Source organism: Ascaphus truei, chromosome 2 (assembly GCF_040206685.1).
Source record: "Ascaphus truei isolate aAscTru1 chromosome 2, aAscTru1.hap1, whole genome shotgun sequence".
In the NCBI taxonomy this organism is placed as follows: domain Eukaryota; kingdom Metazoa; phylum Chordata; class Amphibia; order Anura; family Ascaphidae; genus Ascaphus; species Ascaphus truei.
Window position 1 is genome coordinate 256,157,818 of NC_134484.1, and position 15,422 is coordinate 256,173,239.

The window sequence follows — 15,422 nt, forward strand, 5'->3', positions numbered from 1 at the left end:
GAAACAACAGCGATACTGGCGACAAGAACTGCAGAGGTCAAAAAGATGGTGGAGGCGTTGATGCAAACCCAGAGTTAGCACCGGGAAGAGGTGAAGACCCTGAGAGGGGACTGGCAGCATCAGATTGAAGAGCTGCAAACGCAGATGGCTGAGCACGAGACGCAGCGCGCCAAGACGGAGGAGGTGTCCGTCCGTCAGGTGGCCTGCCTGATGTTGCACCATGAAACTGAGATGGCTGATATCCACAAGCGGCTGGACTACACGACCAATGAGGGGGCCCGGCTACAGCTGGAGCTAGACAAGGTCCGGGAGGAGCACCAGCAGGTGCAGGTCCAGAATAAAGAAAGAGAGACAGATTTAAGCCTTGCTCTGAGTCTGCTAGGAGACATAGAATCGCGACTCAATTCTAACGAAGATGAACTAGCAGCCGTACTGAGTGAAAGAAGAAAGGCAGAAGGACTGCTTCAAGACCTGAGGAAGGACCTGGAGTCTGAGTGGGCTGGCCGCAGGATGGCGGAGAAACAAAAGTGTGACCTAGGCAAGGAGCTCGAGTCTCTAAAGTCTGAGCGGGACGCTACGTTGGACTCTACTGCTGCCCAGCAGGAGGTTTCTCAGATGAAGCTGGAGGAAAAGCTTATAAGCCCAAGACAGACGTTTGGGTCACTGAAGCAGTCCAAGGAAAAGGTGGCGGTAGAGATAAAGTCAAAGGATGATGAAGGGGAGGCTGCACTGGAACATGTTTTACCAGAGCCCGCTGTCTATGCAGACTATCTCTTAAGTTATCTTCAAAACCCTGCTGTTCTCACAGAAGAACAAAAAGCGGATATGACACAAATTGAAGCCATGCTGATTAAAGAATTTATAGGTCAGCAGCTGATTCTTATAGTCGGCTGTCTAGATACCAGTGAAGAAGGAGGCAGGAAACGCCTTCTTGCTCTCCTACAAGAGATGCTTGTGATACCTAATACACCAACTTCCCTTATAACGTGTCTAGTGGAATTATTGCTCCGTATTGTTAAAGATGATGACCGGAGAATTCAGATTGTGGCAGAAATAGTCTCTGAGCTGCGAGAGCCAATTGTTAGCGTGGATATACCAGCGGATGCCGCGAAATCAAGGAAATTACAGTTAAAGATTGCAGATTTAAGAGTGCAGCTTAACGAAGCCAAACAAGCCTTGGAGGACTCCATAGTTTTACAAGATTTCAGTCTTGCATCTGAATTAAAGGAGATAGTGAGGTACCAGTCCTCAGGCCCAGATGACCTGGTAATTACCCCAAAAAGAAAATGCCTAAATTGGAAGGCAAGAAAAAAAAAAGGGGGAGGGAAGGGCCAACGTCAGACATTGGCGACGAAGATGCTGGTGCACGGGAATGGTGCACGGGCCGCTCCACAGGACAATGTTTCGCTGGGGAGAGGGATATGTGACAGAGTCACTGACTCAGTAGGCTGTGACAGTGAATGGAGAGATGCTGCAGCCAGATCACTGAGTGTTAATCTCCTCAGAAAGAGAAAGCACAGCTGCAGCCTAATTAAAGAGGGGCTGAACTATCAGTGAAACAAGTGCTTTAAAAAGCAGGAAGTTGCTCACACAAGGTGAGCTTGTTTTTCCACAGGAAGGTGGAGAGAACTCTCCCGGCTGGGAAGCCGTTGCTGTTGCTCTGGTCCCCAGTCCTGCGAGGAGCTAGGCTGCTGGGACCAGCTGGGACCCCAACCCAGGATAAAGATACAGATTGCTGCGAGGCTGGACACAGCCTGCTCCCCGGAACCGTGTTCCTGTTTGCTGTTTGGAGCTGAAACAGATAAGACTTTATTCTTATTATGCTTATTGGTTATCATTTGTGTAGCATGTTTTGGGCATGACCAGATTAGCTGGCTGTCCGGTTAGTAAGGGCTCAAGAAGTGAGTTAGTGTCCCTAACGGGACTAGGCTTTAATTTGCAAGAAAGTAGTTTCTTAAAGGGACAGTGCACCCGTACTTATTTTGGTTGTGGCTAATAAACCACCAGTGTTTAAAGTTTCCCATCGTGTCAAGCGTCTTACTGACCCCGCCGCGAGGCCGTCCTGCCACAGGATATATATATATAATATATATATATATATATATATATATATATATATTTTTATATATATATATATATATATATATATATATATATATATTATATATATATTATATATAGGAGAAAACACAGGCGAAAAACAATGATAAATAGCTAATACACAGAATGCCAGAATTAAATAGACTAGGGACAATTGCTAATAACTGTAGATGAAGTCTAAAGTAGCAGATAAATCATGCGTGTAGGATATATAAATCCTCTCCTTCCAGCTGCTCTGTTTGGCGGTCTTCCCTGGCTCCACATGGAACGTCGAGACTCCGCGTGTTGATACAATTGTATCCCCAGCTGCCTTCAGGTTCCTCTCTGCTAGTCCTCCAATCTCGCGAGATCGCGAGCGTGACGTCACGATGTAAATATCCGTCGACGGGGATGCAGGGGATAATGTCTGCCAAACAGAGCAGAAAAAAGAAATAAAAAGTGCAGGGCAAGTGGGACAACGTAACGTTTCGGGGTACAGACCCCTTATTCTGGCCCGTTCCCAGGTAGACCGAAGTACCAGGTGTACACCGAAATGTTACGTTGCCCCCCTTGCCCTGCACTTTTTATTTCTCGTGTTTTTTTCTTCCTCTCCTTCCCTCTCCTTCCCCATCCCTGTCTTTGCCTCTGTCCCCCTATATACACGTTGTCCCTTTGTTGCTGTTTGACCTTATATGCATCGTATATGTTTTAATTAAATTTGATTTTTGGCTGATCCTTCATTAGTTCATTTTTCTTTGGTGTGCTGGGAACCTTTATGTTATATATATATATACAACACATACAGCAAATACAACTGTATGCTCATCTGCATGTCTTAGGCAGGTCTGCAACCCCGCCTTTCCCCATCATCACCCAGCATACAGCACTTCCACTGCAGCAAGGGATTCTGGGAAATGACATGCAAATGAGCACACGGTGTCACTTTTTGCCTCAAAAACCATTTTTAACATGGTTCCCTATAGGCTTAAGCTTGCTGCATGGTCACAGCTTTGAGCACAGCCAGGGTTAAGGTGCATACCCAGAAAACCACCCACAGACAGCTGTCTGTGTTTTGTGTGTTCACCTATCCTAAGGAATAAATACAATTTGTTATATCTAAGTCTCGTCCCAGTTCAAACCCAGGTATATATATATTTATATATAGTTTTGGTGTAAATTACAGCCTGTCATAAGCTACCGTGACAAGCTTGTAATTAACTGTATTAACTGTGACTAAGCTTGTGTATGTGTATATATATATATATATATATATATATATATATATACACACAGTAGAGGCAACTCTTATTCGAACAAAAACCAGTGGCAATTCCCCCAAAAACCCAGGAAACACCCAGGTACATTCTGAATACATGCCTTAAACTTTCCTTAAACTAGCCCAAGCATTTCTGCATTGATTAATGGCCTATCAGATTAACAGCGGGGGTCCCTGGCAGTCCCATTCAAACTGAATTGGACTGCCAGGGATCCCTGCTGTGTTAATCCTATGGGTCGTTAGTCAATGCAGAAATACCTTAAACGTGCCTCAAACTAGCCCAGAACATACCCAGCACATACCCAGCACATACCCAGCACATACCCAGAATGTAACCCGGCTAGTTTACGGCAAATGTTAGAATAAATGTTGCCTCTACTGTATATATATATATATATATATATTCACACACATATACAGTACATACAGTTGTCTTCAATGCAGGTGACTGAATGAGGGGAAGACATGTTTGTGCTATTCCAGACGAAGTGGAAGCCAGAGAGATTAGATCTCGCACTAGTGTTGTGGGCATTTTTGGATTTTTAACATTTTTGGAAGTTATTTATGAAAGCTTTTCCTGCTGCAAATAGGACACTTATTGGTGAAAAAAAGCCCTCCACACTTTTCAAAGCAAACAATCCCAATGATTCCAGTGGCGTTTTGTTTTTTGGATCAACATGTACTAGACTTACAACAGTCATGCAGAAGGGCCCGATGTATAGCTAATCTGTAAGAGAATATTAGGTGAAAACAAAAAATTAAAGCTCAAGTGACTTCACAACATGAACAAGTGATTTCACAATATAAATGTTGGTATAATACAATGCCTGAGGAATGCTGCGCCACGAAAAAGACTTTCCAGGATGTTTTGCAAAGTGACAGGAACAGACTGGGAGTGCAAATATCCTCACATATTAAGTGTTAACTACTGTACAGTATGCCATTGATAATTGCCAAATACTAATAGGATACAAAATGTATATTTTTCATTGCAAAACGATTATATCTATCTATACCTGTAATGTATGCATGTTATATTTGTTCTTTTACTTTTTAGTTCTACAAGAAATGAAAAGTTCAACATTCACAGGTCAAGGTGAAACATTGAAACTACAAGAAAGCAAAACCGATATAAGTAATGAGAATCTGAACACTGATAAAGAAAGACCCTCAGAAGATAGTCCGCAGATTATGGGAATTAAAGGACAAATTGGTATGTTCATAATTACTGTTGACTGGCAATAGTCACCTTTAATGTTACCAGTGTGTGCTCATTCAAAGGGCTTATAACAAACATATAAAAGTTAGTGATCAATGTGGAGTTACAAAAACGGACTTTAGAAGATAACAATTTTTATTATTTGTTTATTTGTTGAAAATATTTCTTCAATACCAAATACTCTTGGTAGATTTCTTACGGAAGTATTTCCGCCTTCAATTAGTATTATTTTTTTATAACTGTCATTTAAATTGTAAAAACTGTTTTAATCCTACCTTACCCAGTGGGTCCCGTGTAGCTCATCAATGGTCACTCGAAGTAGATTGATCAAGAATTGGATTAGAATTCTGGAGATATTATTAGGTGTTAGAACCTGCACAAAATAAAAATAAGTACAAATTTGGTCACAGACTGCAAACACGGTCATTGGGGTCACCAATAGAAAGCCACAACGTCCTCTCCCGATGACGTAAAGACATGTAAACAAAAAAAAAACCTGTACTAAAACCATTGCTGCTTTTGCTAACTGTGCATGTGTAACTGGGAGAATGCAACTATTTCTATTTTTTTGATGGAGATTTATTTGGTCATCTCTTTGAGCAGTGGGAACATAAGTTCATTTCCATTTAAAAAAAAGTATAACGCTGATACCGTGTTAGCTGCTAGAATAGCCAAACAAAAGTAAGGTAAAAAATATACCTTTAATAGACGAGTAGTCATTTTAAGCGAGTGCAAGCTTTCAGGCCATAAAGGTCCCGTCAGGCCGAGTTTTACAGATGAAGCTGACATATGCTGTCATATTTGAACAAGGATTCTATCCTTGTATGTCTGGATATACATATGTGACGCACAAAGGGACATGGAAGTATAGTATAGATTGGTCAGGAATTAGGATTAGTATGTGAGGAGTCTGACTAGAATATTATTGTAATCTAGCACTGCTAAAAGGACGTGTAGATGGGTCACGAATTAGAGCGTAGATGCAAGGTGTTGATGTATTAGGACACCTAATTACAAAGGACTAACAACAGTTGAGGAGTGAGGGCATTTTAGTGCCAACGCTAAACAACTAGAAGCTCATTTAGAAGTGCACTCCTGGGCAATTAAAACTTAGCGTTTAATTAATCACACATTAAAATAGGTTCTAAACACAGAGTAGTTGATAGTAACAACATATAATGTACTAATAGCGGAGGGGAGTGGAAAGATGGTAAAGGGCTACGGTGTATAATACTGTTGGCTATGCCTGAAATTAAACCAGCACAGACAATTTACACCAAATTAGCCTATAATTGAAAACAAGGTTCACTGCTATAAAGACTCAAAAACGCTTTGCCTCTATAAGTGTGTTGTGCGGCATGTGGCGTAGCATACCGATCAAACCAACCTGTATTGTTATAATAGCACAAAACAGTGTCTAGCTGATGTATATAATAATATTCTAATCTAATAAGATGTTAATAATCACTGTTAGCACAACACAATAACAGGTTGGTGGTACGTGAATTGATTCTACGCCCAATGACATTTAACAAACACTACACACAGATGATGATATGGCAAAGCTACTTAATATAAAAACCAGGTAGCAGCTAATACTGAACACTCTACTCGATTGGAATAAGCAAAAATCACAATGATACTGTGGTCAGTGGACATGCCGTCCAAATATAATCAATGCTGTGAATATAGTGTCTCCTGCAAAACAACTGTATTCGGAGGTAGCACAATCTACCATTTACAAATAAGCATTTGTCATAAGATGTCCGAATAACATTTGCCAGAAGGTTGCCTGTCCTGATGGTTAGTGTCAACATAAACACAAATAAATGCGACTTAATGTCTGACAAATATAAGACTGACTGACATAAATAAACCACAGCATAGAGACAGACTGGACCTTTAACCACCGAGTGGTATAGAGCTGCTAAACCTGGATGCTATCGCAATAAAATTGAGACAATAGCAGAGAACGCAAATACAAAGTATCAACAATACCACTCTCTCACTAATCCCTTCCGCAGACGTCACCACGCCAACGCCCTACGCGTTTCCCTCCTTCACGGAGATTCTTCAGGGGCGAGTGATAACCAGCTGATGTCGGAAGCGTGTTTTATAGCGTCACAGGTTGCCATGACAACCGGCGGACCAATAGGATACTCGCGCAGCGCTAATTCCGATCAGAGGAGTACTGCATGTAAGAACAGCAGTATTAAGAGAGTACACACTAAGAGTAAACAATATAAAGGAAAAAATATATTGGAAGGTTCAAGCTCACCAGTATATAGGAGTAAAGCACATGGTGTGAGGCTTGTTAGGAGCTGACATAATGTTGCCAGACTTGCAGATACTCAGTAGCTGCTTAGCGATAAGTGGCAAAATACCAAAGGGCTGATGAGTATAACCACGTACCAGATTATATGCATAACAAACTCTCAGTGTTCCACAATTATACTACATTCCTCATACTACACCAATATTATTATTTCAGTGAGCTTTATATATATATATATATTTTTTGTTAATTACAAAGGACTCATGCATTTATATATCATAATGAGGCTGGAATAAGTTCTCTTGATCCTTTCAGTGCTGTAGGGTCGTGTGACCTCCGTGGCCACGGATCCTGCGGCACTTCTGCATCACGTGAATGCTCTTTCTAGCAATCACGTGATGCTCTTTCTTTTCCAGCCGTTGGGATGGATGTGACAGTAAGAGGCGCGGGCTCGCACATTCAGTCTGGTACATGATCGGAAAGCTGATTCTGTACAGCTTCTTAAAAAAAAATAAGAAAAGAAGAGCAAGGGGTACTGTGACAGGACGGCCTGTAGCCGAGGTCAGGGAATAGTCCACACGTGTAGTTTCAGTATAATGAAAACGTTCAGTGGCTTTATTTCTCCACAACATAACATAACATGTGGGTACACTGTCCCTTTAAACACCAAAACAAAACCTGCTCCACATTGGGAGAACTGAATAACACTCCAGGCCTATCTAGCAGGCTGGCTGGCTAAACCATTTACCAAACCATAAGTGTATATTAAGCAGTCAGGACAACAAATGAACAATTCTTACTTTGGTTGAAAGAGTTAGTTTGGTGAATCCATCTGGCTAGCAGCTCACATAGCAGAGTTCTCTGATTTTATTTGTTGAAAAACATGCAACATATACAATACAGAAACAGACTGTCAAAACATTACATATTTACATCGGGAGGGAAAAAATACAAATAAAACAATAGAACACAAATTCAGTGCAATTATTTAAAATATTTACATTTCTCCACAGTTTTTCCCACTGTTTCTGTTCTATTCTGCTTTCTTCCCTCTGTTTCTGCCTTCTAATCTGAGCAACCATCCCTTGCAATGTTTCCTCCTCATAAAGTACTTTATTATTTACGGACACAAGAACTCTTGATATCCAAAGGTGATACAAAATGGTGGCATTGATCACTCTCAGGGTGCTGGTGTTAACACCCAGATATGTAGAAGCAAACCCAAACACTATCTCTGCATATGTCTGTGTATGCAAATGTTTTATTCCTAGTCTGTGCGAGGCTTTTTCCCAAACTGCCTGTGAGAAGCTACAATCCTTTATAAAATGCTCTACGGTCTCCAAATGGCCAGCACACCCCTCCCTGGGGCAGTCCTTGGCCCCATCCTTCTGGTGCTTCAGATTTGCCCTGACATAGGTCTTCCCATGACTTGTCAACCACAAAACATCTCTCATTTTCCAAGGGATTCACTTCTCCCTGAAAACCCCCCTTGCCCCCTGAGCTCTGACTGACGGACAGTGGAAAAACCCAACTGGCGCTAAGAAGGACCTACCTAAGACCAATTTGTATAACACTTTCCTGGGAGTGCCCATTAGTTCTTTCACAGTTAAATTCCAACCTCTTATTTGTCTAGCAACTCTCCTTATGTAAACTGGAGGATTATATATTCTAGTTATTATTTGTTTTACCGGTCCCTATGTAAATCAGTCTCTTAGAGCCCAAAGCCTTGTTTTTAGCATTGATGGCCAAAAGAGAGTGTCTGTGTTGCCAACAACTGGAACTATATTCTGGTATAGAAAAGGTAGACCAAAAAACAATTCTGCTTTCGCCATATTTTTACCCCCTTGTTCAACTCCTAAGTAAACAATGTTTCTTTTAATTGGATTAAGGCGATTACCCCAAAATAACTGAAAGAACATACTGCTAACCTGTGTCATTATTTTATCTGTTGGTGGGAATACCACATTGACGTAAACAAAAAGTGGTAATAAATAGGTCTTTAAGGCTCGCACTCTATTTTCAAAGCTCATTTTCCACTTCTTCCACCTTTGGACTTTCCAGTTACATATATCCAGTTTTGGCTGCCAGTTTTGCTCACACATGTCCTCTTTCCCAAATGTGATGAACAAAATATTAATGTCATTTAGTGGCTCAGGAAATCCACCAGCTAACTGGAAATCAGGATCAGGAGACCCCACCCAACAGGAGACACATTTCTCATGATTTATCCTTGAATTTGACACAATTCCATATTTATCAATTAAAGTTCTCACTTCCTCCACTTCTTCAGAACTGGTTACAAATATTGTAACATCATCTGCATAGGCAAGACATTTAATTTTTTCCTGAGAAGGGACTGGTAACAAAAACCCTTTAATGTTCATATTGCCCTCCAAAAGTTTAAGAAAAGGATCTATTGCAAAAACATATAACAGGGGACTTAAAGGACATCCTTGCCTAACACCAGATCTGATATAAAACCGCTCTCCTTGACACCCATTCACTATTGGGATTCCTGATGCTCCATTATACAAAGTCTTAAGCCACATTATAAATGTATTGGGGATCCCATACCCTTTTTAGGACAGAAAATAGAAACGTATGGTTAACTCTATCAAAGACTTTGCTTTGATCTATACTTAGTATATATCCCTTCATAGAGCCTGTCCTGCTGTACTCAAAGATTTCTCTTACCAATAAAAGGTTATTCACTATCTTTCTCCCTTTCATTGCACAGCCCTGTTGTTCACTAATCAGCGTACCCGACACGCTACTTAACCTAATAAACAGAATCTTAGCTAAAATCTTGTAATCAACATTTAATAATGCTATGGGCCTCCAATTTTTAAAATCAATTTTTATTACCCTTTTTAAATAATAATACTAATAAGGATTCCTGCTGGGAGTTCCCTAGTTCTTGGGAAAACAAAATGGAATTGAAAAGCTGAACTAAGAGCGGCACTAAAACATCCTTGAAACATTTATAAAACTCAGCAGTTAGACGATCTGACCCAGGAGTTTTCTTCAATTGCAAAGATGCTATGGCATCAGCTACCCCAGAGTTACTGATGGGTTTTATAAGGGCCTCTGTCTCTTCCTTATCAAGGGCTGGTAGTCGTAACTGATTTAGAAACTGCCCTATCTCACTCAGTGCAGGGTCCTCTGATGTATATAAGTCACCGTAGAATCTTGAAACTAGATCTAATATCTCCCTATTTATCTGCATCACTACACCCTCCTCATTTAGTAGACCTGGAATTATTTTCCTCTCCCCTGCTTACATGCCTCAAAGGGGGCTGGAGAAGAGGAAAACTGGTTCCCAAAACTGCTTTCCTCCTGTAGGGTTTTATACCTGTTATACTGAAACTCTAACATTTTCTTCCTTGTTTCCCAAGCCTACTCTCCCCAGTTGTAGTTCTGAATTCAGTTTTGTCAGTTTATTTCTCAACTGAATATACTTCTGCTGTGCATTTGATATACCAACCCTAGCTTCTTTTTTGAAGAACATTTTTATATCTGATTTAACATTTTCTGCATAGTCTGAAAACAAAAACTGTGTAGAAATCCTATTTATGAGAAAGGTTTCAAATTGCTGCCTTAAGGATTCCTGCTCTAGCAGTTTAGACTTTAATTTCCAAACTCCTCTACCAATACGTATGGCTTCGTTAAGATTAATAGTGGCCTCTAACAAGAGGTGGTCAGTAAATGCTGCTGGTTTTAAACCAATTGAACCAATTTCAACAGCGCTGGTTACATAAATTCTATCCAAACGACTGCTGTGTTCCCCCCAACTATAGGCATACCCCGGCTTGTCTGGAAACATCACCTTATATCCATCCTTAAGGTTTGCATCTCTACACATTTGATTTAAAAAAAAAACTCCATCACTTGTTATTATTCCTTTTCCCCCTAACCTATCCTGAATACATGTTACACAATTGAAATCTCCAGCTAATAGCACTGTTTTACTTGTAAATAAATACGGCTTTATTTGTTCAAATAAGAGTTTCCTCAAACTTAGTTTTTGGGGTCCATAAACATTAATTAACCTATATTGCACTTTGTGAATAACAATATCAATTAATAGACACCGACCTGGTGAAATTTCAACTAATTTTATGCGTTGAAAATGTGCAATCTTAAATAAAAACCCAACACCATCATAAGAATCAGGCCCAATAGACCAAAAGGAAGCCCCCTCTTTCCAATCTCTTTTAGAATTAAAGATGCCAGATGCTGAAATCAATCTAGTTTCCTGTAAAAAATAAATATCATAATCCCATTTTTTCAATTCCCCAAAAGTAATACCTCGGGTGGTAGCGGTTCTAACACTGTTAACATTCACAGTGCAAAACCTTATAGGCTGTGCTGGGTCAGTGGGCGGACACATCATTTTTTTTTCATTTTTTTACTGTATCTGCTATTCCCTCCTTCTCCCCCTCACTTTTGAGGGCTTCTGTTCCACCTTCCTCCATTGCATCCATAGTATCCCCCCAAGACAATGCATCATAGGTATTTGATGTGGGTATCCCTGATGACTGACTGTAACTCCCCAGTGTTACCTCTGCCTTTGGCCTTTTTCTTTGTTTTAGTTACATGCTCCCATCCCTCCCCTTTTGGCTCCTGCTCCCCTCCTGCTGACCCCTGCTCCCCTCCCGCCGCTGCTGGCCCCTGTTCCCCTCCCGCCGCTGCTGGCCCCTGCTCCCCGCCTGCCGCTGCTGGCCCCTGCTCCCCGCCTGCCGCTGCTAGCCCCTGCTCCCCGCCTGCCGCTGCTGGCCCCTGCTCCTTGCTTGCCGCTGCTGGCCCCTGCTCCTCTCCTGCCGCTGCTGGCCCCTGCTCCTCTCCTGCCGCTGCTGGCCCCTGCTCCCCTCCTGCCTCTGCTGGCTCCTGCTCAAAGGATAGCTCCATGGCACCAAACTCATTTGTCTGGGTCTCCTCTACTAGGGCTGTCTCAGTGTCCTGGGGAGCATTATTATGCGCCGCCTCAGGACACTCCCTAAAAGAGTGACCCTGTCCCCCACACAAATTACACAGCACAGTATTAGGACATACAGATCGGTTATGCCCCAGAACCCCACACTGGCTGCACCTGATCTTATCATAGCTTGCACTCAAATGCCTGTTGGACCCACATTTGAAGCAAAGCCTGGGCTGGCCACTGTAAAAACAGACCCCTCTGTCTCCCCCAATGAAGAGGGAATTTGGGAGGTGGTGAGACACACCAAATCTTTCCCACAGCTTAACCTTACACCTCCAACCCCCAGTCCACACCCACGCTCCTTCCCAGATCTCCTCTATTTTCTCCAGATCAGACAGCATATTACATTGTCTTTTCAACCAATAAAGAATGTCTTGTTCGGCAACGGCCTCGTTGCGAAAAAATTACAGTCACCAGTTTGGTTGTAGGATGACTTACAAGGATGGCAACAAAGTCTTTCCACAGAAGTGTGAATTTCAAGTCCTCAAATCTGTGCCAGAAAGCTTCTAGCAAATCCCCCCTTTTGAAGCTTATGTCATATTCCCTGTTACCTGGGGTGTGTATGAAAGCAAAAATGTCTGAGGCCTCAAACCCCATACAGGCATACCCCGGTTTAAGGACACTCACTTTAAGTACACTCGCGAGTAAGGACATATCACCCAATAGGCAAACGGCAGCTCACGCATGCGCCTGTCATCACGTCCTGAACAGCAATACCGGCTCCCTACCTGCACCGAAGCTGTGTGCAAGCGGGGAGACTATAGAGCCTTTTACAAATGCGTTATTTACATCAGTTATGCACGTATATGACGATTGCAGTACAGCACATGCATCAATAAGTGGGGAAAAAGGGAGTGCTTCAATTTAAGTACATTTTCGCTTTACATACATGCTCCGATCCCAATGCGTACGTTAATGCAGGGTATGCCTGTAGATTCCTTCAAAAGGGCTTTACCAATAAAGCATTTATCAGGAATATCCCCAACACCTTTTTTATCGCAGTCTCACCACATTTATCCGCTTGGCAGTGGGGCTTGGAAACTGGGGGTAACTGCTGGACCCTGGACCGGCAACTCTCCATGCGGACCCTTCTGCTCTCTCTGGTCTCTCTCCAGCTTCTCCAGGGATTCTCCGCTGTGCTGCACCGTCCGTGGCTGCTGGTGGCCTCTGTGCTGCACCGTCTGTGGCTGCTGGTGACCTCTGTGCTGCACCGTCTGTGGCTGCTGGTGGCCTCTGTGCTGCACCGTCTGTGGCTGCTGGTGGCCTCTGTGCTGCACCTTCTGTGGCTGCTGGTGGCATCTGTGCTGCAGCATCTGCCTTTTTGGCTAGTGGTTCCCCTGTAATGTTTTTCCCTGAGGCTGCACAGGTAACAGCTGCAGGTCCTCTCTGCATTCCTCCCTTCCCCGCACTGTGCACAGATTGTACTTTCTTGAGGCTAATTGGTAGTCCTTGTGCAGGTTCAGTGTTTTCATGGCACCCCTCTGATGATGCAACGTCTGCAGTGTTTGCAACACTCTGGCTGCCCTCTGGTAGTGCCAGCTCTGCAGTGTTTTCTGCACTCTGGCTGCTCTGTGATATGACCACTTCTGCATTGTTTGTATCACCCAGATTGCTTTCTGACAGTGAGGTCTCACTAATCACATAGTCTGTGCCTGTGACACCATGCTCAGGGCTGTGAGCTGCTGTTTCTTGCATCTCTGCACTGCTGGTCTCGGGGCTGTGTTTGCGAGACCCACCCTTTGCTGCTCCAGCTGCTCACTGGGGAGTAGTATTGGATCTTCCTGACACTGAAGGGGTTAACTGCTGCATCATCTTTCCTCCCCTCACTCAGGTATAGCTTTTGGCTTCCCTCCAAACTGCTACTCTGTCCCTGTGTTTGGGAATTGGTACTCTCAGGGGCCTCATCTGAGGACAAACTACTCATAGTCTCTTCTATTTTTGCAGTTCTGCTCTCTGCTTTCTTTTCCCCTAGTTTCTTCATTTTGCTTAACTCTGTTTTCACTTTCATCTCTGCCTTTTCAGACAAGCATTTCTTTCCCTTTGCAGCACTTCTCAACTGTCTTAATGCTCGCACTCCATCAGAGTCTGCCTCCATGATGGGTCTCAGACCCCCTTCTCCCCCACACACCTCTCACTGCACCCCCATACTTGTGACCACTCTCAGCCTGGATAGCAGAGTTCTCTGGTCTAAGGCAGCCAGCTACTGCCAGTAACAACATCCTTTTATACCTTGCTGGTTATCAGGTGTTAGCTTACATCCTGATTACCTAGCTTCCTCCTGAGTTAACCTTCTGAGTGCTGGATGAAGCACTCAGACATATGTTTCCCAGGCATAATTGATAGGGGTTGACTTCACCCTGTCACAGATACGTCATATGGGTGTCATGGTTGTGCTCGCCACAAACCAGGACCGGACCGCGGGGCTCAGGTGGGGTTATATAATCACCGACCTGAGACCACGTAGTCGGATCCGGATTGCGCAGTTCGTAGTCGTACATAGCAGGGTCGGGACTGGAGAGGGCAGCGTAGTCAGTGGACGAGCCAGGGTCAGGATTGGAGACTTCAGGGTAAACGTTATCCAGGCAGAGATTCGGCAACAGGTAGTCAAGTAGATCCCACTTCAGCGTAATAACTGCAGGGCGGGAGCAAGTTCTGCGCCAATGGCGTCCGCGGCCCATGGTACCGGTCTCAGCAAGGAGAAGGTTGACCGGAGTGAGCACACTGCCAGGTAGCACAGGTAAACCAGTGCTTCAGCACAGAAGTCCCAAGCTGGCCGCTGCGAATGGAGAGAGCAGCAGGCCACTGGATCCCAACAGTAACCTCTGCTAGGGGTGAGTGCAGCAGGTTGCAGAATCCAGGCAGGCAGAACTCAGGCCACTGCGTAGAGAGAAGCAGCAAGCCTTCGGGAAACAGGAACACAGGCCTCTGCGTCGAGAAACAGCAGGCCACCGGAACCAGGAACTAGAGACGAGAACTAGAAACTAGAGCGTAGCAAAATCATTAGTAACACTGGAGTCAAGCCAGATGGCTTGTGGCAGAACACATGTAACGTCCATAAGGAATTATGCTCGGCAGAGAAGCATTGTGGGAATGCAATATTTAAAGGTCAGCGAACCAATAGCAGAAGGGGCGTGTGACAGCATTTCTCTAATGACTGATCCCAGGCTGGGGCTGCAGTCATAGCTAGCACAGCTGCTGTAGATACCAGAGGGAGTGTTCCAGGACTGCACAGGTCTGCAAGGTAAGCAGTAAACTGAGGTGTGGATTCCTTACAGTACCCCCCCTTCAGGTGAGACCTCCGGACAAACATAACCACTCCTAAAGTTGGGGGACCTGGAATTGTTCCGGAATTGTCTAGGATGGAGAGTAGAGTTGTGATCTAGAGACTCATGGGCACTCATTTTCGTACCCCTCCCCCCCGGTGATAACTGCGCCCAGATAGGCCCACTCATAGGTCTCGGAGACGGAGTTATTCCTAAACTGTTTTAGGCGAGAAGGGGATCCGTAAACCAGCAGTTCATTGGCGAGAACAAACTTAGGATATGAGAGTGGTGGTAGAGAAATTATTGGTACGTGGCTCGCCACGCGAAATGGC

General features: G+C 43.6%; 1 protein-coding gene across 8 annotated transcripts in view; it reads left to right on the forward strand.

The window, feature by feature from the left end:
• Positions 1–15,422, forward strand: part of LOC142487239 (zona pellucida-binding protein 2-like) — a 222,357-nt gene that overhangs the window by 12,466 nt on the left and 194,469 nt on the right. For all 8 annotated transcript variants that reach the window (XR_012799172.1, XR_012799173.1, XM_075586153.1 and 5 more), the window contains one exon: positions 4,413–4,568. Coding sequence is in view for 6 of the 8 variants with exons in the window: in XM_075586153.1 (XP_075442268.1) it covers positions 4,413–4,568 (156 nt within the window). In the remaining 2 variants the exon portion in view is untranslated. The remainder of the gene's footprint in view (positions 1–4,412; positions 4,569–15,422) is intronic.